The sequence below is a fragment of the Balaenoptera borealis genome (assembly GCF_965194805.1).
Source record: "Balaenoptera borealis genome assembly, chromosome: 16".
Lineage (NCBI taxonomy): Eukaryota > Metazoa > Chordata > Mammalia > Artiodactyla > Balaenopteridae > Balaenoptera > Balaenoptera borealis.
The window spans coordinates 84705807-84733417 of NC_138872.1; the positions used below are offsets into that span (position 1 = coordinate 84705807).

Below are 27611 nucleotides of genomic sequence, written 5' to 3' on the forward strand. Positions count from 1 at the left end.
GGGAGGGGAAGAGTTGGAGTGTGCGTCCAGTGTCCCAGCTTTTTGGGGTACTGCCCAAGGGGCTGGTTTCTGTCTCACTTGACTCAGCACTGACAGGACCCTGCATACTCTAGATGCCTGGAAGCTTCTGAGGAAAAAAGAGCTGAGAGACTTGCTGCTGCTACAAAGGACCCACAGTATAGCCGACAGAGGCCATTACGTCCCTGTGGCTTTTCCCTCAAGGAGAAAGGAAGAGTGGGACATATACCCAATGTTCTAGCTTTTGGGGGGAGGGTGGAGCTCTTCAAGGGACTGGTTTCTCTCTTGCCCAACTCAGAGCATTGGTGAGACCCACCATACTCTAGATGCTTGAGGTCTACTGAGAACAAAAAAGCTGGGCATCTTACAGCCCCTCCAGAGAACATGCAGTACTGTAGACGGACACCAGAGGGAGCAAGAGATTACAAGCTCCTGGAAAAAAAAAAGGCAGCAAAACCTCTCTGAATTGGGAATTTACACACATAGGTCCAGAGAAGGTGCAGCCACAGAAGAGGTTTGAGAGTCCTCCATAATTTATAGCCCAACTGATTGGTAAAGGTTTTTCCCTGTACAGGGCCAGTCTAAAGACTGGGAGAGTTGGCTGTTTTTCAAATGTATAGATCCTGACAAAGTAACAAGGCACAAGAAGAACCATGGTCTAGGAACAAAATAAGGAACAAAATAAATATTCAGAAACTATCCCTAAAGAAATGGAGGTATGTGAATTACTTGACAAAGAATCCAAATAATCATCATGAAGATGCTCAATTAGGATGGACCCAGACATTTTATAATCAAATGGTCAAAAGTCAGAGACAAAGAGAATTTTTTAAACAGCAAGGGAAAAGCAACTTGTCATGTACAGTGAGTCTCCCATAAGATTCTCAGAGGAGGGCTTCCCTGGTGGCGCAGTGGTTAAGAACCTGCCTGCCAATGCAGGGGACATGTGTTCGAGCCCTGATCCGGGAAGATCCCACATGCCGTGGAGCAACTAAGCCCGTGCGCCACAACTACTGAGTCTGCGCTCTAGAGCCTGCAAGCCACAACTGCTGAAGCCCGCGTGCCTAGAGCCCATGCTCCGCAACAAGAGAAGCCCACGTACTGCAACAAAGAGTAACCCCCGCTCGCCGCAACTAGAGAAAGCCCGCGCGCAGACCCAATGCAACCAAAAATAAATAAATAAAATAAATAAATTTATTTTTTAAAAAAAGATTCTCAGAGCATATCTCAGCAGAAACCTTACAGGACAGAAGAGAGTAAGATGATATGTTCATAGTGCTAAAAAAGTAAAAGAAAAAACCCTGCCCGTCAAGACTACTGTATCTGGCAGAACTGAGGGAGGAATTAAGACATTCGCAGATAAACAAAAGCTTAGGGGGTTCATCACCACTAGACCTGCCCTACAAGAAATGCTAAAGGAAGTCATTTGAGTTGAAATGAAAGGATGCTAGATAGAAACACAAAAGCACATGAAAGTATAAAGCTCACTGGTAAAGGTGGGTATGTAGACAAACAGAATACTGTAACGTGTGTGTATATAATCACTTTTAACTCTGGTATAGAACTTAAAATTATGGAAAATATATAAAATATGTTTATGGATACACAATATAAAAAGACATAATTTGTAACATCAACAACATGAAATGGAAGGGAGGTAAGAGAGTAGAGTTTTTGTATGTGATCACAGTTGTTATCAGCTGAAAATAGATTGTTATAGATATACACAAAGAAAGGAGTCAAAGCGTGTCACTACGAGAAATTCAACGAAACACAGAGGAAGACAGCAAAAGAGGAAAAGAGACCAAAAAGCTACAAGACAGAGAACAACAAAATTACAGTAGTAAGTTCTTCCCTGTCATTAATTACTTTAAATGTAAATGGATTAAAATTTCCAACCAAAGGACACAGAGTGACTGAGTGGATTTTTTTTTATTTTTTATTTTTTTAATTTATTTATTTTTGGCTGCATTGGGTCTTCGTTGCTGCGTGCTGGCTTTCTCTAGTTGTGACGAGCGGGGGCTGCTCTTCGTTGTGGTGCGCGGGCTTCTCATTGAGGTGGCTTCTCTTGTTGTGGAGCACGGGCTCTAGGCACACGGGCTTCAGTAGGTGTGGCACATGAGCTTAGTTGCTCCGCGGCATGTGGGATCTTCCCGGACCAGGGCTCGAACCTGTGTCACCTGCACTGGCAGGCAGATTCCTAACCACTGCGCCACCAGGGAAGCCTTGGATTTTTTTTTTTTTTTCTTTTAATCCAACTATATACTGTCTACAAAAGACTCACTTGAAATTTAATGGCGGACTTCCCTGGTGGTTCAGTGGTTGAGGGTACGCCTGCCAGTGCAGGTGACGTGGGTTCGATCCCTCGTCCGGGAAGACCCCACATGCCGCAGAGCAGCTGGGCCTGTGCGCCATGGCTGCTGAGCTTGCGCTCTGGAACCCACAAGCCACGGCTCCTGAGCCCACGCGCCACAGCTGCTGGGGCCCACTCGCCTGGACCCCATACTCCACAGCGGAGAGGCCACCGTGGTGAGAGGCACGTGCACCGTGGTGGGGAGAGGCCCCTGCTTACGCAGCTGGGGAGGGCCCACCCGTGAGCAAGGACCCAACACAGCCAAAAAATAATTAATTAATTAATTGAATTGTATTTTAAAAAAGAAATTTAATGGCACACATTGGCAACAAAAGGATGGAAAAAGGTATTTCATGCAAATGATAACCAAAAGAGAGCCAGGGTGGCCATTCTTATGTCATACAAAATAGTCTGTAAGTCAGAACTGTCATAAGAGAGAAGGACATTATATAACGGTGAAAGGATCAATTAACCAGGAAGATATAACAGGGATAAATGTATATGCATCCATTGTCATAGCACCCAAACATATGAAACCATCACTGACATATCTGAAGGGAGAAATAGGCAATTCAGTAATAGTTGTAGATTTCACTACTCCATTTTCAATCATAGAACAAGCAGACAAAGAATCAGTAAAGAAACAAAGGACTTGAGCAACACTGTAAACCAAATGGACCTAACAGACATACAAAACATTCCCCCCAACAGGAGCAGAATATACATTCTTCTCAAGTATACATTTTATAAGGCCAGCATTACCCTGCTACCAATGCCAGACAGAGATACCACAAGAGAACTACAGGCCAACGTTCGTGACAAATGTAGATGCAAAACTCCTAAACAAAATACTAGCAAACCAAATTCAACAGCCCATTAAAAGGATTATACACCATGACCAAATGGGATTTATCCCTGGAATGAAGGATGGTTCTACAAAAATCAATCAGTGTGATAGACCACATTAATGGAAGGATAATTATATCATCTCAGTTGATGAAGAAAAATCATTTGACAAAATTTGACACCCTTTCATAATAAAAAACACTCAACAAACTAGGAGTAGAAGGAAATTACCTCAACATAATAAAGGCCATGTATGAAAAGCCTACAGCCATTGGTGAAAAACTAGAACTTCTCCACTAAGATCAGGAAAAAGGCAAGGATCACTTTTGCCACTTCTGTTCAACATTAGTACTGGAAGTCCTAGCTGGAGCAATAAGCGAGAAAAAGAAATAAAAGGCATTCAAATCGTGAAAGGGACTTGCCTGGTGAAGCAGTGGTTAAGAATCCTCCTGCCATTGTAGGGGTCACGGGTTCGCTCCCTGGTCCGGGAAGATCCCACATTATCGCGGAGCAACTAAGCCCGTGTGCCACAACTGCTGAGCCTGCGCTCTAGAGCCCGCGAGCCAGAACTACTGAAGCCCGCACTCCTAGAGCCTGTGCTCCGCAACAGGAGAAGCCACTGCAATGAGAAGCCCACGCACTGCAACGAAGAGTATTCTCTGCTCGCCGCAACTAGGAAAAGCCCGTGCGCAACAATGAAGACCCAACGCAGCCAAAAATAAATAAATTAAATAAATTTTTTTTTTTTTAAACCTGTTAGAACTAACAAATTCAGCAAGGTTGCAGGATACAAAATCAACATACAGAAATCAGTTGAGTTTTTTATATGTTAACAGCAAACAATGCAAAAAGGAAATTAAGAAAACAGTTCCATTTATAATAGAATCAAAAAGAATAAAGTACTTAGGAATAAACTTAACCAAGGAGGTGAAAGACTTAGGCACTGAAAACCGCAAAACACTGTTGAAGGAAATTAAAGGAGATACAAATAAGTGGAAAGACATCCATGTGCGTGGATTGGTTATTAAAATGTCATACTATCCAAAGCCATCTACAGATTCAGTACATTCACTATGAAAATCCCAATGGCATTTTTTACAGAAACAGAAAAAACAATCCTAAAATTCATATGGAACCCCAGTAGCCAAAACAATCTCGAGAAAGAAGAACAAAGCTGGAGGCCTCACACTTCCACACTTCAAAGCATGTTACAAAGCCACAGTGGTCCAAACAGTATGTTACTGGCATAAAGACAGGCATAGAGACCAGTGGAACAGAATAGAGAGCCCAGAAATAAATCCATGCATATATAGTCAAGGGTGCCAGGACTACACAATAGGATAGTCTCTTCAACAAATGTTGCTGGGAAAACTGGATAACCACATGTAAAAAAAATGAAATTAGCCATTATCTTATACCATGTACAAAAATCAACTCAAAATGGATTAAAGACTTAAACAAATGACCTGAAACTTATAAAATTCCTAAAAGAAAACATAGGGGGAAAGTTTCCTAACATTAGTCTTGGCAGTAATTTCCTGAATCTGACACTAAAAGCACAGACAACAAAAACAAAAATAGACAAATAGGAATGCATCAAACTAAAAAGCTTCTGGGCAACAAAGGAAACAATCAACAGAGTTAAAAGGCAGCCTTTGGAATGGGAGAAAGTATTTGCAACCTATTTATCTGATAAGGCATTAATATCCATAATATATAAGGAATTTCTACAACTCAGTAACAAACAACAACAACACAAAAAACAAATATGGGCAAAGGTCCTGACTAGGCATTTCTGTGAAGAAGACATACAAATGGCTAACAGGTATATGAAAAGGTGCTATACTATATAACTAATCATCAGGGAAATGCAAATCAAAACCACAGTGAGGTATCACCTCATGTCTATTAGGGTGGCCAGTATCAAAAAAAAAAGCAAAAAATAACAAGTGTCAGCAAGGATATGGAGAAATTGAAACCATTACAGGATGTTGGTGGGAACGTAAAATGGTACAGCTGGTATGGAAAATGGTATGAAGTGTCCTCAAAAAATTAAAAATAAAACTACTATACAATCTAGCAATCCCACTTCTGGATTTTTATCCAAAGGAATTGAAGACAGGATCTTGAAGAAATATTTGTGCTACCATGTTCATTGCATTATTATTTATAATCAAGATATGGAAACAGCCTAAATATCCAGTAGATAAAGAAAATATGGTCCATCCATATAATGGAATATTATTCAGTATTTAAAAAGAAGGAGATTCTACGACGTGGATGAACCTTGAGGACATTATACTAAGTGAGATAAGCCAGTCACAAAAAGACGAATACAGTATGATTCCACTGACAAGGCATATGTAAAGTAGTCAGAGTCATAGAAGCGGAAAGTAGAATTGTGGTTGCCAGGGGAGGGGACCTGGGGAGTTGCTGTGCAATGGGTATAGAATTTCAGTCACACAGGATGCAGAAGTTCCAGAGCTCTGCTGCGCAGCAGTGCACCCATAGGTAACAGTACTGAACTGTACACTTAAAATGCGTTAATAGGGCAGATTTCGTGTTATGTGTTTCTTACCACAATTTTAAAAAGAGAGGATATGGTTCACTGTGTCTTTTCCTTCTGCCAAGATAGACATGTAGAAATAAGTTTGTTTTGAGCTACTGAAATTTGAGTTTGTTCCAACAGCATAACCGAGCACATTCTGACTGGTACAGATCATGAGAACCACAACTGACAATAGGGGTGGAGAAAAGGAAAGATAGTAGGGAGATAGGATTAGAAAGAGATATTTGACTGTGGGGTGGGGAGAAGCCCAGATGACTCACTTTTCTGGTTTGAGCCACTAAGTGGGTGATGATGCTATTCACACAAAATTGGAAATAGAATAGAAAAAGGTTCCAGGAGAGAAGATCAACTCTGTTTTGCACATGTTGAGTTTTGAGGGTGGAGGGATTCAGTAAGCGTACTTTTCCCCAGTGCCTGGCACATATCAGGTGCTCGGTAATTATTTGGGACATGACTAGGGTCAGGAACACAGGAGAGATATGGGCTGCAGAAAGATTTTGGAGTCAGGAATAAGACGCATTGAAAGGCGGGAGTCCTGGGGGAAGGCAGAGGGCAGAATGCAGGGAGCTCAGGGGGGCTGGGGTGAGGCCCTCTAGGAGTTAGGTCACAGGAGTTAGAGAATGCTGGCACCTAAGGTCGCTGGTAGCATTTGCATTAGAGTCTCATCAAATTTATAGGTGAGTTTATAAGGAAAGTATTACCTTTAAAATGTTGAGTACTGCTATCAAAGTTCAAAATAAGTCTTTCCAGTGATTCACATTTTTTTATGTCCCTTAGTAGTGTTTACAGTGAAGAGAATGCATCATAAAGTGTTATCGATCACAGTGTGCTTCAGAACCTGACCCTCACTTGCGGACAGTAGCATTCGTGTTCTAGACTTGCTTTCTACCATTAGGGTAAGATCTGCAGTGTTTGGACCACTGTGAGAAATAAAGGGAAAACTGTCTCATGGGACCTGAGGCAGTGACAGCTGGTTAACGGTTACTGAGAAGTTCCCAGCTGTCCTTTGAAAAGAAGGGAGAACTGAAAAGTAAAACGTTTGATCCTTATTAGGAGCTATGGAAAGATTCGCCACAAGGTGGCACTAACACTCTATGAAGAAAGGTTTTCTCTTGGGCATTTCAAAAGCATGTGTGTCAGCAAACACTGTCCTGTAAGCAGAATTGACAGAATTCTTTTAGGTTTAGTACCAAAGCAAACCACTCTTTGCATTCAGAATTTAACATCAAAGAGTCATTGTTGTTAGGACATATGCTTTTACCTTTTTCACTTGTACACATTCTCCTTACGACGTTCTTTCTCTTCAGCTACGTGGCTAAACCAACTGTTAATCCTTGAGGATTCCTCATCTTCAAGAAATGAGCCACAAGCTAATTTGGGCCCTTGTGAGACTAAGGGCTTCTGCTTCCTTATTGCAGTGTCACTGCCAGTAATCTAAACTCCAGTTAGATTTCCGGGAACTTGTCACTCTGAGATGAGGCATTTATATTAATGCATTATCTGGAGACGGGCTTGAATGCCTGGAATCATTCCCCTGAAATCCTTGAAGAGTTAGTAAGACACTGTATCTTCGATGAAATGGGGGGAGAGTCTTTGTTACATTGATATGATGAAATGCCTTTGTCAAGGCCCTCGGCGTCCTGTGTGCTCTCAGATAAAGGATTCATCAGTTTGTTTTCAATGTGCCACTTTTAGGAGTGGATTGGATGGGTTTGGTGTGGGACTGCAGGGTGTTAGATTAAAAAGAGATTTGAAAGTGATACTTCTGGAATATTTTTTAGGGTCAGAAGTTTCCCTGTTGGGTCTCTTTCTAACTGTCCAGAACCATAAATTTGCTCCATAAACTCAGAGATATGTAAGTAGAGCTTTCCCGAAAGGTAACCAGGACCACAAGGTGGAGCTTTAAGAATACTCACGAAGCACGTGCTATTAGGGAAACCATCGGGTGGTAAGACTTTAATCAGAGTAACTGTGAAGAATGCCTAGTTTGGTGTCTTTTAGTGGAGAATGTGAAGTGACTGTGTAACCACTCATCTTTTCCCAGTGTCACTTATATTTGTTTTTATGTATCTTTCCCACCTGCTAGCTTTCTTCTCTACTCATCTTTTTTCACGCTTCCCAGGCACCATCCTATCCTTGGTAGCATTCAGTGTTATTGACTCTGCAGTAGTAAAATATAACCAAAATTCACATCTGCAGTGAACCAGTTTGTTGCTAAAAAACAGGCATCTGCAGCCACCTAAAGTAGCTCAATGGCTGTGTGAAGAGAATGTAAATGAGCCTGGACCAGCTGTCAGTGCCAGGGCAGCTCCAGCTGTGACAGTGGATGGTTGGCACTTATTAGCAGCACTATAATTTGAGGCCCAGCCAGTCAGCTGACTCGTGTGCTGAGCACAGGCCTTTACATTTATCTAGATATGAATGAAGCTTGAGCCTCTTGTTTTCTTATCAGGGAGGATCTTTATTCCGGAAGTAACATTGAGAAGAACCAAATGTCTGGGTAACAAAGGATTTTTAAGTCCCCAAATGAGGGCTCCTTTACTGGCGTGGAAGTCCATGCTGCATAATGCAAGTCCAGAAAAGAAGTGGGGTGGTGTGGGAATTCCTTCTCAGGCATTCAGCTGCCCCTGCTTCTCTCAAGGTGAGTCACTTCCTTCCGAGCCCGAGGGCTCTGGCTGAACAGCTTAAGACCTCAGGCTGCAGTGGCGTGCAGGTGTGTCAGGAAGGGTGCCTTGCAGGGCCCTAGGCTCCTGTAGGTCCCCATAGCCACCCTATGAAGTGGACACTGAGGTAAAATGGTGGAGCTGAGAACCCAAAGGGGGGCCTCCCTACCTCCCCCAAACAGTCCAGAGTGGATCCCAAAGGCCATCTCTGTGAGCCGTCCTCCCAACAAGCACTGAGTAGAGCTGGCACTGTAGCAGCGAGGTTTCAGGATTTAACTGTTTTTGTCTTAATATTTTTTTTCCACTTTTTAAAATTCCCCATAGTAAACAGCATAGTGAGTCTGTTCATCATAGGCTTCTCAATCCTTGAAAGATTTTGGTTGATAACTAAACACACTTCCTTACTTGACATCTTAACACATCAAACACTGTGTTTGAGAAGCTAGGTCTTCCAGTTAGGGGTGTGTGTTTGTGTGTTTCCAAGAAGAATAAAAGCAACGAAAGGCAATTATTGCTTACCTCTTCCCACCCTGCCTTCCCTAATAAAAGTCAAATAAATACCATCTTTGCTGTTGTTTGCAGTCGTTACTTAAAAGGGAGATAGATATCCACCCAAAATAGGGACAGGTAAAAATATGCATGCATTAAACTGAAATGCCAGTATGAATAAAACATTTATTTTTGCTTCCCCTCAACTGTACAGAAATAGTTTTTATTTTTGTACAGGCATACCTCATTTTATTGCACTTCACAGACACTGCATCTTTTTTTTTTTTTTTATACAAATGGAAGGTTTATGTCTACCCTGCATTGAGCAAGTCTGTTGTTGCTGTTTTTCCAACAGCATTTGCTCACTTTGTGTCTCTGTGGCACATTTTGGTAATTCTTGCAATGTTTCAAACTGTTTCATTATTATTATATTTGTTATGGTGATCAGTGATCTTTGACGTTACTATTGCAAAAAGATTATGACTCGCTGAAGGCTCAGGTGATGGTTAGCGTTCTTCACCAATAAAGTAGTTTTTAATTAAGGTATATACATTTTGTAGACATAATGCCATTGTACACTTAATAGTACATTGTACAGTATAGTGTCAGCATAACTTTTATATGCACTGAGAAATCAAAAAATTCATGTGACTCCCTTTACAGCATATTTGCTTTTGCCATGATCTGGAACTGAACCCATGATATCTCCAAGCTTAGGGGACTGGTAAGTGGGCACAAGCAGTGCCGCTATGCCTGCTTCCTCTTGGGGGCTGGCACAGCCCCTCAGATTTCTCCCCTTGAAACTCTCAGAGGTTGACTGCTAACTTTTCAGCAGATGGTGGAGTGCATTTCAGAGCCAAGGTGGTCCAGACACAGCTGTCAGTATGGACTTGGGGCCTGAGGGCAGAGCAGCAGCCTGGGCCTCGGGTTTTTGCCGACTTCCCTCACCCTCAGGAAATGGGCATTGCTCTGTCTTGCCCCCAGAGAACATTCTGATGCTTCTTAATGAAGCTGCTTTAAAGGGTTAAAATGTTGTCACCTTCTAGGAGACAAATCACAGAACTTCCTGTTCTCTGTAGAATGAAGAGGCTTTGCCTTTCTCCTGTGTCAGCATTGCTTGGGACAAGTACTTTTTTTGCTGGGCTTTATTAGTAAGTTCTCTGTTTTGAGAGTTCTTTTTGAATACAGTTACATGAGAAATATTCATGGATGCACTGCTCTGGGTCCAGCCCTGTGCTGGGTGCCATGAGGCTGTAAATATCAAAGAAATCCATACTGTTGCTTATGATGCAGCTAAGGAGACAGTCTGGCATAGTGGATAAGACCGGGATTTTGTTGTTAAACCTGCTCATGCTTTAATTCCAGCTCTTCCTCTTCTTGGCTTTGTGACCTAGGGTAAAAACGTCATCTCCCTGAGCCATATTTTCTTTATCTATAAAAGGAGAACAATTACACCTATGTCGTGGAGCTTTTGTGAAAAGTAAATGGCTTGTCAGTTTTATCTCAGTAAATCTACACCAGGGGGGTTGGAGGGGGGCGTTAAATGCCATGATGTAGCTGAAGTGCTTACCCCACTGCCCAACACTTCCTCAGTCAGCAAACAGCTGCTGTCCGTACAAGGAAGGCAGAGACTGATACTGACAGTGTGTACAGGTGCGGTGCAGGCTCAGGTGAGGACAGGAATTCCTAGAAAGGAGGAACCTCTCCCAGGTTTGTAAAATCTTTTACCACAAGAGCACAGAGTTCCCCTAAAGTGGGCAGATGTGACGTCCCATCAGAGGACCAAAAGAGGACTCCTCACTTATCTTAATTTTTCAAATCATGTACTGAAAAAATTTCATTTCTTATTAGCATGCCACAATGGAAAGGGGATAGATTTTTGAAGCTAAATGTTTTGCTGACCAGTATGTTCTGTCAGAAATAACCACTCTCAGTTCAGCCCACAGTGGTCAAGTTGAGAGAGAGCCCCGTTCTGCCCTGGGGAGAGCTGTGTCTTAAAGCAAGCTGCTCGTGGGTTTGCTCTCCATGTCTCAGTTGCTTGGTCTGCACCACTGCTGTGTCCCCTCCTTTCAGGTTCCTCCTTGATTTTTTTTTTTTAACCCCTATCCAGAAGGATTGGCATCTCAGGGAATGATATTCAAAGAGATGAGTGTAGGAAGGACCTAGAAACAAAACTGATAGTACATTTTGCTGGAGGACTCAGAATTAGTCACAAAGGGAATATTTTTAAAAATCTTTGGTTCGTCTCCATGATTCGTTGGTAATTGTCTTCCTAGCAGGGTGCTGACCTTGGAGTCTTGACCATCACCCACACGTGCAGTGCAGCAGGCAGCCCTGGAGGTTGGGGCTGCTCGCTTTTTGCTGTCCTCTTAGCAAAGGGACACACCTCCTTGTCTGTCTTTTGTTGTTTTGGTCTCTACTAAAATATACTGTCTGTGGTGCTTAAAGAAAAAGATTCTGTGGATTAACAGGTTTGTATGGGCACTTTATTAAAATAGGAACTCTCACCCTTTTTCATGGTTTTTATGGCCACCATTAGCCATTGCTTATCAGACTCATAGCAGCCTAACCCTGTTCACAAACCGTACGGGGATCAGAAGCTTTTTTTTTTTTTTTTTTAATTGAACCATCTTTTCCCCTTTATTTATTTATTTATTTATTTATTTATTTATTTATTTATTTATTTATTTTCTTTTTATGACTGTGTTGGGTCTTCGTTTCTGTGCGAGGGCTTTCTTTAGTTGCAGCAAGTGGGGGGCCACTCTTCATTGCGGTGCGCGGGCCTCTCACTATCGCGGCCTCTCTTGTTGCGGAGCACAGGCTCCAGACGCACAGGCTCAGTAGTTGTGGCTCACGGGCCTAGTTGCTCCGCGGCATGTGGGATCTTCCCAGACCAGGGCTCGAACGCGTGTCCCCTGCATTAGCAGGCAGATTCTCAACCACTGCGCCACCAGGGAAGCCCGGATCAGAAGCTTTGAGTGCCTCTCTTTCTGGAAACCACATATTACTTGTTGAGTGCCTTTAGACATTTTGCTAAAATAATGCATTTTTCTGTGCCTGTGGCCTCATCAAAGGAGAGATGCATTTTGATTCAAAATCTTTAGAAATCTCACATTAAAAATCCCTCAAGACTTGATAATCTACAGAATATCTTTTTATAGAGTCATTTGCCTCCTTTTTGTCTTTCACTAATTGTGTTACTAGGTGTCAGCATCTTAATTTGTTTTAGCGATCCTCATCGTGATGTCCTTGAGGAAGGAGTGTTGTGTTGTGTGTGCGTGCATGTGTGTGTGTGTGTGTGTGTGTGTGGTGCATGTATGTTGGAGAGCAAAGCAGTAGTGTCCCCTCTTTGCATTCTCAGCACAGAGCACTGCAGGGCTTCCAGCCTTCCAGGTAGAAGAAAAATTGTTGCTATGGTAATAGCACAAGCACGAAAACACCCTGTATCCCCCTGGGTGTCTGTGTCAGGGAGGAGGAATGCAGGCAAGGGAAGCGGTAGCAGAGAGGAATGTTCAGGCAAAATCAGAGTGAAGCCTAGGCTAAAGCTGCCGCTGGATGGAATTTCTTGTGTTTACTGTTGAATTCAAGGTCATTTTCCGATTGCTGTGTGGTAGCTGAGAAATGTAAATGGTCTTTTACTCCTCAGTGTCCTCCCTGACTTGGAGACAAACAGAGAATGAGAAGGGCCTCTGTCATCTCTGTAGTTCCCAGAGGCCACATGGCCTTCTCCCAGGCCACGGTTAGAAACGAGTGTCTGTGTCTGTGGCCAGTGTACCGCTCCAAGTGGGACCGACCACCCAGACCCACAGCACCCACTGCCCTTCGTCTCCAGTATAACAGGTGAAGGAGTCAGCCTTGCCGTCTCATTTGAAGCCAAATGGCAGCTTTTGTGCTCTGCGTCTGCATTACATGCTAATGTCCCCTGAGAAGATGCACTCGGAATCACCTTGGTAACTCAGAGCAGTGCTGAGAAACCAAGTGCAGTCCGCTGAGGTTGGCTTGAGGAGCACGACCAAAAGCTAGTGTGCTGCTCTGCCAGAAAGTCAGAGCCAATCTAGTCAGGGTTCCTTGAGGTGGGAGTTTAGCATCATAGTTACACCCGGCGGAAGTCACAGTACCTGCCAGCAGCGCTCTTGCCGGCTTTTAGGGGCTTTCTACTCCTTGTCCACTCAAAGTCACGCAGCTAGCAGGTGACAACATCAGGGTGACAACCCTGAATCAAATCCAAGGTTTTCTTACTTATCATTATTTGTGTGTTTTTAGGTGTGATTTTGGTATGATCGTTGGTTTTTTAAGGGTCCTTGTCTTTTGGAGATACAAACTGAAATGCTTACAAATGAAATGATGTGTAGTCTGGGATTTGCTTCGAAATTATACTGGAAGAGGGAGGATGGGAGAGCAGATAGGGTTTAGAGAAGCCAGCATTGGCTCTGAGCTGATAATTATTAAACATGAGTGATGGGTACATGGGGTTTATTATATTACCTACTTTTGCATATATTTAAATTTTTTCATAATAAGTTAATTTACAAAACAGAAGTCTAGATGTGTTTGACTTTTCTATGTCTATGCTCTGACCTACTTTGCTTTACTACTTTGAGGGCACCTCACTCTTGGAAACTGGCAAGACCCTTCACTCAAATATTCTTTTTCATGGTGTAGTCACTTTTTTAAGAGATGAGGAAAATTTGTAACATAACAGGAAAATGTCAGCAGCTATTTGTGAGAAGATTAAAGGGCTAGTCATCCTGGAGAAGGGAAGGCTGCATGTGTGTAGTTTCTCTGTGGGTACAAGATTCTTCCATACAGGTGGTGGTGACCTGATGTTTTCCAGCTTCCCTGAGAAAACAGACTTCAACTGCCCGTCAGGAATCCAAGATGGATCACTAGACTATAATGTAACCAGTGAAACAGGTTCCAGGAGCCTGGGGCCCTGCGCAGAGGCTCACGTACAGCCCTCGACAGATTCTCCTTCCTCTAGGAAGACTGGCAACGTGCGGTCTAGCCCCGAGGCCGGGAGGGAGACCAGATGACCTTTTGAGTGTCCTTCCAGTCCAGAGTCTCTGATTTCTAGAATACTGAGGGCTTTCAAACTGGCATTGGCATTTGGTTTTCAAAGAGAAGTAGACTAAGAGAATTTCTCAGATCAAATCCCTAAAGCCTCATAAAAGCACTTTTCAGTTTTATTTCCCATCAGAAGCATATATATGGAAAGCATTTTAAGTTTCAAAAGCTCCCTAGAAGCTGATCCAGATTCTAGCCCAAAGAGAGTGAAACAGATCGCAATTTTTTTCTTCTCTTGTCTTTGACAGCGGCTTGTCCTTTTGCCTTCCTCTCCCCTCTTCTGTCACATTTTGCTGCTAAAAATCTCTGTTGCTCCCTGTCCTGTGACCACAGCCCTCTTTCCTCCGAGGCCCTCTTGCCTCCCTTAAAGCCCTTCTTTTCTCCCCCTAGGCCAGCGCCCGCTCTGACCTGACTTTATCTCTCCTGGCTTGGATCTTTTCTCCAGGCGGCACCCTTGGCCCTAAACCCTTCGTTCCATGGCTCTGCCTGCCGTGCAGGTCCTTCCCTCTCTAGAGCTCTGGACTCAGTCCTGCCTAAAAACCTTTGTCCAGCCATCATGCAGAAGCAGCCAACGAGGGTCTTGCCCCTTATCCTCCCTGATGTTACTTCCTTCTTCTCTGAACACGTTTGTGAGCTGCTCCCTCAGCCTAGACTTGTGCCAAGACAGGCGGGACATCACTGCTTGGTCGGAATCTTGGTCATTCAGATACTTACTGAGCGCTGCCGTGCCTGAAGAAATGCAAAAGGGGCAGCCACAGCCCTAACCTAAGGTCTCGGTTGGCCTCGACAGGAGGCCAACTCCTGTGAAGACAGTTCAGTAGTGAGAAGGTGATGGTGACTGCTCTAGGGAGTCAGAAGAGCGCTCAGGAAATACTCCCTGAAAGAGCAGGGTCTTGGCCTGACTGGGACCTCACGGGTGGAGACGGGCGACTGGTACCCTGACACGAGCAAAACTGCATGAGTGGTCAGCCAGTAGACAAGTGTGACAGAGCAGGAGAAAATGGCGCTAGGAAGATAAACAGAGCCCAGATTGAAGAGGGCTTTGCAAAGCAGAGTAAGGACAGTGGATCTAATTCTGGACACTCCAGGGAGCTATTTGCAGGCCTGATGTTGGGACAATGTGATCAAAGTGCAAGGAGGGTGGACCTTGTAGAGCCATGAAAGAGGAGTGGGAGTTGGGGAGAGATGAGATACAGAATGTTAGGGGAGCTGGGAAGTCTTGTCAGTTTAGTTACCGTAACGGATCTGGTGCCGCAAGACCTAGGATCACACAGTGCTCCCGTGGTCCTCGGTTAACAAACCCTCCGGTCCCAAAGCCCATTTATGTAGTGCCTCAAGTACTTGCTGTGATTTTTTTCCTTCTCCAGAAGGCCTTGATGGGGTTGGATTGGCCTGAAGAAACACAGTCTTCTGAGGGCTGATTGGGGGCTGCAGCGGAGGGGCGGCAGCCATCAGGAGCAATGGTGGAGGTGCCAGCCCAGGGCCAGTGGTGGACACAGCCTGGGCACGGGTGTCCAGGAGGCTCCTTCCTCCTGCAGGGCTGTCCCGGAGCACAGCCCCTGTGGGTATAGGGAGTGTTGTGTGGAGGGAGCCCAAAAACGAGACATTGGACACATCCTTTAGTAGCTGCTGCTTTGGTACAGTTCCGTACCAGCATGTTTGTTTTTTTTAGTCCTTGGGTGCTTTTTAAACATGGAAAAAACCACGTAACCATCAGAGTTTTTTCCCCACACATTTTAAAAGGCTTGTTTTCCAGCCGAAAGCTTGTTGGATTAAGTTTAATTTCTCACTCAGATGGCTTAATTTCCCTAACTCTGATGTGCATACAGAGATTTGCTAAATTTTCCTTTTAACAACATGCTTTCCCAGCTGCTGGGAGGCCTGCTTTTTTTTCTGTGGGCCTCCTGACAGAAGTGCAAACCGTTTAAGGCCTTGTGGTACCAACTGCTGTTTATTACCACAGGGACTTGGATATTGCTGTGTTTTCCCAGGAGTTGCATTTATCTGGGGTTTGTGGCTACTCTCCTGTCCCTCTGAGCCATATGGGAGGCAGGGACCAAGGTTGCGCTGGGCTGCAGTAAAAGCCACAACCCCTCCTTCAGAGTGAGGTCACCTCCCTGCCCAGCTCCAGTCCTACATCCTCATTACGCAAGGAAGTGAAGTCTGTTCCTCGGATGCGATCTGATTGGAACCATGTTTTCTGGGACACCTCTGCTTAAATCTTTCAGCAGAACACAAACAGCCTTTTTATGGCTTGTTTTGTAAAAGGTACATTTTCACAAGAATGAGGCTTGATACCGTTCATAAATAAACACATCCCTTTACCGCCCAGGCGAAGGAAGAATGCATCGGGGAGCAGTTTAGCTGGGCTTTTGCTTTTCCCTCTCTGAATGCCTGGCGTGCACTGTCCATCCAAGGGTGGCTGAGGGGAGAACACTCTCTTGCTGCCAAAACCACAACAAATGACAACTTTCCGTTCTGTCATCTCTCTCCGCTCCACTGCTGGGCAGGCAATTCATTTTTCTACCATAAAAGGGCAACAAAGCTTGTGTAGAGCCGTGGTGCCTTCTGCACTGCAGTAAGAAAGCAGAAGACAGGCTGGGGAGAGGGACGCGTCGCAGTAGGTACAGCAGCACGTTGGCCGAGCCCACGTCGCTGCTTTGGCCAGGCCGCCGAGCGGCAGCCTCAGTTGGGGAAAGCAGGGCAAGGAAGGCCCCCCATCTGCCTGGGCACCGTCGACAGCTCACGCTCGTCTAGTGGGACACAAGTGTGTAGTTCAGACCCTGTTAGGGGGAGCTGCACTGAGCCTGCCCAGGTGGTTCTATGTTACTGGCATTTGGTTCTCTCCATTTGTAATTGTAGGCGCTGGATTTATAAAGGGAGTAGAGGGGACTCGTACAGCCCATACATCTTCACTGTGCAGACGAAGAAAGGGGTTAAGTGCCAGGTTCACGCAGCTTGAGGAAACTATCACACTTTCGTCTTTTGGTTATACATGAACTTCGGGTTCAGGGATAGCTCTCTAACCTGTGTATGTCCTCAGTGGTCCATTAGTGTACAGTTTGACTCAGTTAAAGGTGAGTCACAGAAGTCTTGACTAATAGAAATACAGTTCTTAATTGATGGGTTCAACCAGGGTTTCAAAAAATAGCTGTTCTTTATAGTGTTACCTGTAAAATTCATGGGTCCTTTAGGTGATTGTAAATAAATGTGCAAAGTCAATAAAGGAATAGGTAGAAAGCAAACACTTAGCAATTTTGACAACACATAGAGCACTTTGGAGCTAGGGGCTGCGCATTTCCTGCCGCATGCAGCCTGGCAAAGGAACCAGGATACCAACTCAACACAAATTGAGCTACAGCACAGAAAACGCTGTTTCAACAGGAGCCCCACGCCAGTCCGTGGCCACCCGTGCAGATTGCTGCTCTGGGCCTCTGCCTTCTCTGTGGGGAGCGGCTGCTGCGCTGGAGAGAGCAGGTTCTCAGGTTGAGCCAAGAACAGTGCCCACATCTTTTTGCCTGGCTCCCTTGAAGATTTTCCTATAAAGAAGAACTGGGATTTGCTTTGTCATTTAAACTTACCTTAGCTCTAACTGCATGTCTGATTTCTAAGCGAATACGGGAACTGAACTGAGCACATTCCTAAGGGAATAAAAATCATGTCCAAGAATCTTGCTGATCTGGAAATTTGGGAGGAAAGCAAGGATTTTCAAGGTTAAATTTTATTACCCAGATAGTGCTGGTGGTCAGAGTAGATTCTGAGCTCATTGGCTCAGAATCAAAAGTTAACTCAGAAGTCATTCCTGAAAAAGAATATCACTGCGTAGAGATGGCAGAAACAAGCTCAGTGTGAATGATTGATTCAGTATCGCATACCTCAACCTTGTTGGAAAGTGTAAGACTAGTTTAAAATGTTATCCTTGCGGCAGATAAAGCAGTTGAGTAGTCAGTCTTCAAATAGAAATTTATACAATTCTATTTTAGTATGACCTTTCTAAGTTCTTTTTTTCTCAGTACTGTAAAACTGAATATCTTATTAATCTATCAGAGAGCTAATTGGTATGTTTTTCCTTGGTACTTCGCAAGATCTTCACTGCCCTTGGAGTAAACAGAAAAATGCCCCAAAGAATTCATCTCCACTGCGCACCTCCCACATTCTTCCCTTGTAGAAACCTTGGAAGCCCTGGGTTTTTTTGTCAGAAGCAGGAAATGAATTTCGTCTTCAAGAACAATTACTAATTCTTATTAAGTGTAATTTTTATAAGGCTAATTTCTCAAGCAAATAGCATTTCTTTCTTGCATTGAGTCTCTCCTTCCCCATCCATCACTGTGTATGCATGCCTGGGCGTCCTGGCCACGTGGTGACCAGCTTAGAGACATCAGCCTGCTTGCTTCCTAATTTGGTCAGAGTATGCTTCAGGCAGCCTTGCCTAACTTAGAAAAACACAAACACAGGGAGTAGCTTTGATACAGCACAGGGGAATTTCCTTTTATCAAAAGACCTACAGTTTGCCTCTTACTTCCTCTAAAAAAAGGAAGTAACGCTTTGGGAGGCTGTGGCTTGCCCTGCAGTTCCCTCCTTACGCCTGCTTCTTCATGCCAGCTTCTTCCAGCTAGTTCCTGCTCTTTCCTCCTCATCCTTCTTAGTGCCTCTCAACGTTTACAGTTTAATTTTATTCTTAAGGATACCCATTTTCCACTTGAATGTTCAACAGGGAACAGATTACATATGGACATTCATACACTGGCATACACCAGGGGTTGGCAAACTTTTTTTGTAAAGGGCAAGATAGTAAATAAATATTTTAGGCTTTTTTGGACCATATAAGTCTGTCAGAGCTGCTCAGCTTTGCCTTTGTAGCTTGCAAGCAACCGTAGACAATATGTGAACAAATGAACGTGGCTGTGATCCAGTTAAGATTATATTTACAAAAAGAGGCAACAGACCAGATTTGACTTGTGAACCAGTACACCATAGCATTAAAGAGAATGACGTGGGTCCAGTTGTGCCAATCTGGAGCTATCACCAAGATGTATTAAGTAAAAAAATAAAATAAAATAAAAACAAGGTGTAGAACAGTGGGTATTGTATGCTTATATCTGGGTCTCACATGGGAGGAGGAGGAGATGGGTGCCAACATGTGAATAAAATCTGTGTGGAAGGATAAATAAGAAATTGGTTACAGGGCATTGCTTTGGGGGAGGCTTACTCTGAGGGCAGGGTGGGAGAGGGGGAGTACTGTGCCTGTACTACTTTTCCAACTAAAAGATAACTGCACCCGTTCTCATCAACCCAGTCATCTCTGAACTTTTAAAACAAAAGGATTTTATTTTATTTGTTTTTAGGGAACTTGAATGATAGACATGTGATTTTTAAAACATGCTTGTATATTTTCAAACCCATAGACCTTTCTCCTGGATCCCTGTGAGGGCTGACTTTGCCACCCTCAAAAGGAGTGCTTTGCCTCAGGTTGTAGGTGACGTGATGCAATTTTGTGGCCAGTGGAAAGAGCTGGAACTCTGGCAGCTCTGCCTTTCTTCTCGCTGGCCTTTCTGCAGGAGCCCCATCTCTAGCACACAGGACCGTATGCTGCCAGTGAGAAAACCTTGGCGCAGAAGTCAGAGCCCCATGGGAATAGATACAGCTTTCAGTAACTATGATTCAAGGCTGATTCCAACTGCTTCCTTTTCCCACAGAGACTTATTTCTGACTAACAAGTAAGGATGGGTTCTGATTCACCCAAGCATTGCTATCACCAGCTTTTAAAATGTCTGGTTTTGGTTGTGAAACCAGCAGAGAAAGTTGTTACTTTCCTAGTATGTAAAGCAGTTCACTTTTGGTAGGTGAGGGACAAGTGAAAGGTTGTGTCTGCTTAGAAGGTAATGTAGCTATAAACAGCTCAGGAGTCACAAATGGCTGTCCACCTTGCTTCAGGGCCCCCTCCCCCATCTCCTAAGCAAATGTTTTTCAGATAGCCATGCTAATCCTCTCCCATGCCTAATTTGCAGGCTTGTTTGCTGTCATTTGGTTCTAATACAAAGATCTGTGTAGGAATGTTGGATATCGTACCTTTTGAAATCCCCCCTTGGAAACACGGTGGGATGGAGATTTGCAGAGATGGGGAAGCAGTTGCAACAACATCGTCTTCTGTCTCTTGCACTGAAGGAGTACCTGGCTGCCAGACCAGGACCTGTTCTGCATCACTTGTCTTGACTTTCCTGTAAAAGCTTAAGTGGGAAGGTACCAGTTTTGCTGAACAAGCAGGCATTGCCTTTTATAAGAGAAGTCATTTAAAACACCAGAAAGGTGTTTGAAAGATGCTGGCATAGTTTCCTCTGACCTCAATTTCATACACTGGTAACTCTTCAGTGCCTGAGACTTAGCACTGACACCCTCCCCACCAGGTGGCCAGAGGCATGTGTCCACTCCAGAGGAGAGGAGAAACTATACTCAGCTTGATGAAGGACACTGAGAAGTGCTTCACTGTACATACTGCCCCTAAAGGGAAGCTGGACGTTTTAAAAAATAAATTTAAAACTAACTCCAAAAAAAAAAAAAAAAAAACTAACTCCGCATCACCTCTCTCCCCCACACCCTCCCTGCTTCTCTCTCTCTCTCTCTCTCACTCTCTCTCTCTCACACACACACCATACACACGCACCACACACACACACACGCTTTCCTCTTCTGCCAACACCGCCTGCCTCCCCCCAGCTCTCCCCATTACTGCTTTTAACCTTGAAACCTCTGTTGCACATTTATGCATTCATCCTGTTCCTGCCCTTGCATTATTAATGGGCCTGGAGCAATCCAGCCAGAACACTGACATTACTAATTACTGCTTATAACCGAGAAGTAAGGAGTAGGGAGTAAAGTGGGTCACAAGACAGTGTCATAACAATAAAATACTGCTGTCAGGCAAAATTGCTTGGTGTCTGTGCTGTTTGTTGAGGGTAGAGGTGGATCTTCACCATAAGCTGACCCAGCACAGACCCTGTTGGTGGGAGGGGAGGTGCTCTTCACATCACATCGGTCACCCCCGTCTCACTGTCTGTGCACAGGGTTAGAGAAGAGGGTGAGTTTCTCTCGGAACTTTGAAACATCCAAAACTCTTATGGCAGAACAACCCCTTTGAAAGCGAGCTCTTTGTGCGCTGGCGGTATGAGCCGGACAGGACTGTGTTAAAGTGGCAGGAGAGGCGTTGCAGGGAGACTGCGGGGAACCGGCTTCCGCCCTCGCTTGGCCATGTGCTGAGTGCTGGCATCAGCCCTTCACCTCCAGGTCTGAGTCTGCCTACCTGAGTTAAGTCTCCCTCCAGCCCCCAGATCCCAGCTTTGCACGAATGTGACACGTCGGTGGTGTTGGGAGAAGTGAGCTTGGCAGAACGAGCACGTGCACTTACCTAAGGTACAAAAGACTGGGCGGCAGAGCGTTGCCAGAGGGCAGGGCCAGCAGCCCCCCTTCTTCCCTGTGGAACAGAGCCCTGCTTATGCGAGGGCGTGTTTGGTTGACGGCCCCTGTGAGCTGGTGTAGTGGTTTCTGTGAGAGGTGAGGACAGCACCACCTCCCGTTGTTGCTTCAGGGAGAGGAGAATTTCATGCCGCTGGAGCCGCCTTTAATGTCACCTGGGGAACCTTAGCAAACTGATCCCTAATCAAAAGCCTGCCCAGCTTCTGAGGAACACTGACCATGTCTTCTAGAGTAAGAGGAAGTAGAAAGGGACTTAAAAGGTATGAGTAAACTGTAAGACAGTTGAACTCTGCAAACGTGGGTTACCTGCCCCCTCACGTATCATTTTCTTGAACGCTTCATTTCTAAATTATTTTACTCAAATGTGCTATCATGCAATTACAACCCTGAGTCCAGGAGAAAAGGAAAACTACTTTGAAATAATGTTTTTTAATTGTTGAAAAGCAGGAAAAACCATTTTGAGAGGACACAAAGCTTATATTTTTCTTGGAAAGAAAACAGCTTCACAAAAGTGAGGAGTTATTAATCGTTTGACGGTAGAACTGAAAGGATGTGGGCTTCTATGTTCCCTGATTCATGATGTGCCTCTCTTTTCTTTTTCTTTTTTAATACTAAAAATATGGCCAGAATTGAGAGAATGTAGGGAGAATGAGTCATGGCTCTCAAAACTGAAAGTAAATCCTGTCGCTTTTCCCACATCTCACACACCAGCAAGATGCTGAAGCAGGCCGCATGGGAGGGCAGGCACTCCTTCCAGTTCCACGCCCCCGGCTCTCCCAGTGGCATGAGTGGCCCTGGTGGTGGTGCTACATCCCAGGCACTTACTTTGTCTTAAGGTCTTGACATGAGGGATGGAGCCACGGCAGATCCACTTAAGGAAGAAAGGTTGTTTCCTTAATCCAATTCTTTGAATGTTTTCATTTGTTTGTTTTTCTGTTCTCTCACTCCGTCAACATTTGAATTCAGAATCTCTTAAATTTTTACTTTAAAAAGCAGTGATCTGGGAATTCCCTGGCCATCCAGTGGTTAGGACTCAGCACTTTCACTGCCGGGGCCTGGGTTCAATTCCTGGTCAGGGAACTAAGATCCTGCAAGCCGCACAGCGCAGCAAAAAAAAAAAAAGATGATTAAAAAACAGCTGTCTGCATAGTAATGTTGACTGTCATCTTCATTTAGGAGCCTGAGTCATACTTTATCAAAAGTAACCCTTTCTGGCTTCCCTGGTGGCGCAGTGGTTAAGAATCCGCCTGCCAATGCAGGGGACACGGGTTCAAGCCCTGGTCTGGGAAGATCCCACATGCCGTGGAGCAACTAAGCCCGTGCACCACAAGTACTGAGCCTGCGCTCTAGAGCCTGCGAGCCACAACTACTGAAACCCATGCACCGCAACTACTGAAGCCCGCATGCCTAGAGCCTGTGCCCCGCAGCAAGAGAAATCACTGCAATGAGAAGCCCGCGCACCACAGCGAAGAGTAGCCCTGCTCGCCGCAACTAGAGAAAGCCCGTGCGCAGCAACGAAGACCCAAGGCAACCAAAAATAAAATAAATAAAAATAAATAAATTTTTTAAAAAAACAACTCTTTTTTTTTTTTTGTTTTGTTTTGTTTTGTTTTAATCCATTTATGGACCCTTAGGCCCATGGATATCTTTTTTTTTTAATATTTATTTATTTATTTTTAGCTGTGTTGGGTCTTCGTTTCTGTGCGAGGGCTTTCTCTAGTTGCGGCGAGCGGGGGCCACCCTTCATTGCGGTGCACGGGCCTCTCACTATCGCGGCCTCTCTTGTTGCGGAGCACAGGCTCCAAATGCACAGGCTCAGTAGTTGTGGCTCACGGGCCCAGTTGCTCCATGGCATGTGGGATCTTCCCAGACCAGGGCTCGAACCCGTGTCCCCTGCATTGGCAGGCAGATTCTCAACCACTGCGCCACCAGGGAAGCCCAACAACTCTTTTGTTGATCAGAATGTAAGATAGATAAATTGAGAATTGGCCCACTGCTAGAGTCACCAGAAAAATTTTTCATAACCCGTGCCAAAATATATACATATATAAGAAAGACCTATAAGTACTGATCGGGAAATCTCTCCAAGAAGTGCACTGTCAAGTGCAAAAAGCAAGGTAAAATGGGTGCAGTGTGAGCTTTTTTTCTGGAATGAAACACAGGCTTTCACTCATTATGCCTTTTTGTATTTCTCAGCATGTACATGTGTCTTTTTTTCTTTGACCGGTGTCCACAGAGATTTAAAAAACAAAAACTACCCCAGCATAGAATTCTGAGCTTCAGCTGACCACTTTTTCCCCTGACGTTCAGTCTGTTTGGAATGAACGAGTCGGTAGCTCCTCCTTCTCTTTCTTCATAGTTTCTGAGTATGTGAATGTGTCATATTAAGTAGTTTTCACCCTACTTCATTTACCGTCTGCTTATACTTTTCATAGCTTTTTACTCTACTTTTTCTCTCAATATAAAAATAATTGAAAGAGGATAATCATTGCCAGAATTATCTCGGTTTTACACAATTCTGTGCTTTTAACAGCAAAATGAAAGCCTGGTGTCCTCACTGGCCAGCTGTAGGAATCCAGGACTGGAGGCAGGAATGTCTTCTGTTAAGAATACTCTCGTGACTCTTCCAGGAAAGCTTGGCAGAGCTTCAGACAATGTAGACAGTAAAGTTCCATTTTCTTCAATTGAACTGAAGTGCTCCCTCCGTCTGTTAGACCTAGAGCTGTGTCAGAAGTAAGTGAAATTCACTAGGCAAAAACTTCTGACATTAAATGTTTTGGGGACTTCCCTGCGGTCCGGTGATTAAGACTCCACGCTCCCAATGCAGGGGGCACGGGTTCGATCCCTGGTCGGGGAACTAAGATATCCCGCATGCCACCGGTGCGGCCAAAAATAAAATAAAGTAAATAAATTAAATAAAATAAATGTTTTAAGTTTTCTCAGGGAACAGAATCAATACACAGAACACAAAGACTTTGTTCATTGAACAAAGATCTGTTCTCTGATATTTATTTACTGCTCTAGTCATCTCTTTAGTTTCATTTCCAACAGCCAGGACCTTTTATCAAACATAAGTAAAATTGTCAGAACAGCTGTTTTTTCCTGCTAGAAAACAGGGGAAAGAGTATGATAGGAAGTTAATTGTAGTGTGAGTTTGAGAATCCTGGGCATAACATACGTAAACTAGGCAAGTCCTTCAATTTCTTAGTAACATGGTTTCCTCATATGTGAAATGGATATTATGACATTCTCTCTGGGCTATCTGAGGATTGAAGGAAGGGATATTAGTAAAATTCTGAGACAGCACCTGTAATCTTTAAGTCCTTGAAAATGTGGGTAGGTCCATTTATCTTCTCCCTCCCCTCGGACTTGGGAAATAAACAAAAGACGAGGTTTTTACTCTTCTTGATTCCTCCTCATTTGAGGCATTTGGTTTCTCTACTTCAGTCTTCTCTGAAATGATACTGCTGGATCACTTGGGTTCCTCCTCTGGAATGAGATCTACTTAGAATCTTTCAAGGGGCAGAGGAGCTTCACACACACTTTTGGACCTAGAAGAAACTTTAAAATGTCATTTAGATCCACTGGTGTCAGCGTGACAATCCTTCCACAATATCTTTGTCCAAAAATTAGATACGAGTATACTCTTTCTTTGGTTTCTGAAAACTCTCCCTCTTCCCTTAATTTCGAGGTTTTGATTTGGAACCTGGTATTCCTGACAGATATATTCAGTTGACCATGGTAATGAATCCAGTTGGAATAATCAGGGCTTCTGCTTTTGTCTTTTAAGATCTTCTGTAGGTAAAATTCCTTTACCACAGATATCCCTGTCTTTGAAAACTTTGTTGATAAGTTTTCCAAACTCAGCCATCTTAGCTCAGGCTGCTATAACAAATTACCATCGACTGGGTGGCTTAAACAACCAACATTACTTCTCACAGTTCTGGAGGCTGGGAAGTCTAAGATCAAGGTGCCGGCAGATTGAGTTCTGGTGAGGGCCCTCTTCCTGGTTTGCAGATGGACATCTTCCCTATATATCATCACATGACAAAGAGCAGAAGGAACAGGTTCTCCTGTCTCTGCTTACAATGAATCCCATTCATGAACACTCCACCCTCGTGGCCTTCAAAGGCCCTGCCTCCTAATACCATCACATTGGGGGTTAGGATTTCAATGTATGAGTTATCCAAGGACACAAACATTCAGTCCATAACTCCAACTCACAGTGTTTTTTAAGAAATAATTGATAACTGCAGTTCCAACAGAACCAAGCAATTTAGACAAATCATGGGAGCCTTTTGTAGATGATTTGGTCTACATGGTGACAGCCTTTCCTGGAGGCACCAATGGTTCTGACCAGTAGCATTTAATCAGAGAACTGATAACATTCAGACTGTAAACTGCTTACTGTGTGACTGTCAGCAAGTCATTTACTCTGACTCTCTTCATCAGAAAGATGGACGTGTAATTCCTATTCCACCTCCTCTCAGGGTGGTTGTGAGAAGCAAATGAGGTTCTGTGAGGTGAGAGCACTTTGACAAAGAGTCAAGAGCTGTTCAGAGATCATGTGGCAGCAGTAGTGTTCTTGAGATTTTTGAGAAGTACACACTTTTTTAGAAGTGGAAGATTGGATACCTTCCCTTCAAGACACACAGTATGTTGGGGTGACCAGTCTCTTTCATGGTTGATTTTCAAAGAGAAGGTTAACCCTGGAAGATTGACACGAACAAGGAAATAAAGTAGAAGATCCCAGGAGAGCAGAAGCAAAGAACTTTTCCAAGATGCGTTCGAGGGCTGCCCCCTCAGGATCCAGAGGGGCAAGGATCAGGGAGAGTTAAAAAACTAAGTGGAGATTATCATTGGATAACTTATGTGGAGCCTTAAAAGTGAAGATGTTTATCAAGGCACATTTTTCTAAAGCTCAGTATGGACTGAGATTGTATCTGCATTCTTTCTGCCATTTTTTTACAGTGTGTGCTTCACTAAATTTTTTACATAGTTTTCTACAAGATTAGTACTTAGAATGCATTATAATGCTATGAATGTAAAGAATTCACATTTGAAAATGTTTTGCTTTTGTCCAAGCCTTCTTAACATACGTATTTAATTACAAGGCATGAGGATTAATGGGGCTTTGCACATTTAAAGCTCTTTTCCTGAGATTAATTTGATTTAATTACTCCTGAGATAGATGTTTGCAGCCTTGGTGACTTGCCATTTGGATGCAACTGTGAGAGAAGAGTGGCTAAACCATGACTTCTGTCAGGTTCAGCTTTTGGCTATTTATTTCCCTCCCACTGCATACCCTTCCCTCTCATTTTCAGCTCGTCACTTTGTCCTTTTGGTTTTGGGTGGAAAGAGGAAAGGTAATAGAATTCGCCTCTGTGGAGTTCATCTTGTAGCTGGCTGTATTTTCAAAGTAGTAATGTTTAGTGTACATTCCTTAGTGTTCAGTAAAATACAGTAACAGAACAGTTTATGCGGCCCTGCTCTCCCAGACTTAAAAAAGTCCTCCCTTGCACCCTGGGTCCTTCAACCTTGGTGGCCTATGGGGAGGGGAGGAGTAGGCCCAGGCCCACAAAAGAGCCCAGACCCCAGACAGGGGCCAGTGGGAGTCCCCCTCTCGTAACATTAGTCGCATCTAGTTCTGAAGGCGGAGGAGGTCAGGGAGCCTGTGGGGCACAGACGAGGGGTGGCTGTTCAAGTTCACTGTATTCCTTTTCAGCTCAGGCCACCTCCGCCAGGGGAGCCACCCCGTGTCCACACATTTGCAGTGGGTGACAATCAGGGTGCTTCCCTGGTTCCTGCAGCCCGAGCCCAGTGAACGAAGGCCCGCCCCTCTTTCTGCTGTGGTCTTGCTCCCTGTAGGAAGCAGAGTGTGGCATGAGCAGCCAGTGGCACGGCTGGAGGGGAGACAGAGGTCTGGCCAGCAGAAGCTGGCTTCGCCCGGCGTGGGGCTCCCCTCAGCAGTCCCCGGCAGCCTCGTCCACACGCGCCTCAGCAGGAACGGGTGCGGGGCCTGTGGGTGGGGGGCAGTGCAGACGGCCCCAGCAGGAGCCCACTTTTCCTTCTTAGGGGAGCTAGGCAAGGTGTTTCATTGACTTCTTTAAAATTATTTATTTATTTATTTATTTATGGC

At 44.3% G+C, this 27611-nt stretch overlaps 1 protein-coding gene across 8 annotated transcripts in view; it reads left to right on the forward strand.

Annotated features, from left to right (window-relative positions):
• The window catches only part of RNF216 (ring finger protein 216), a 184486-nt gene that overhangs the window by 82930 nt on the left and 73945 nt on the right, over window positions 1-27611 (forward strand). The window contains exon 14 of one of the 8 annotated variants that reach the window (XM_082360929.1): window positions 22649-27563. The exons of 6 other annotated variants lie outside the window; for them this stretch is intronic. In XM_082360929.1, the coding sequence (XP_082217055.1) occupies window positions 22649-22711 (63 nt within the window). In that variant the 3' untranslated portion in view covers window positions 22712-27563. Of the gene's footprint in view, window positions 1-20010; window positions 20558-22648; window positions 27564-27611 lie in introns of those variants that run through there. One more of the 8 variants, XM_082360927.1, reaches the window with a different exon arrangement.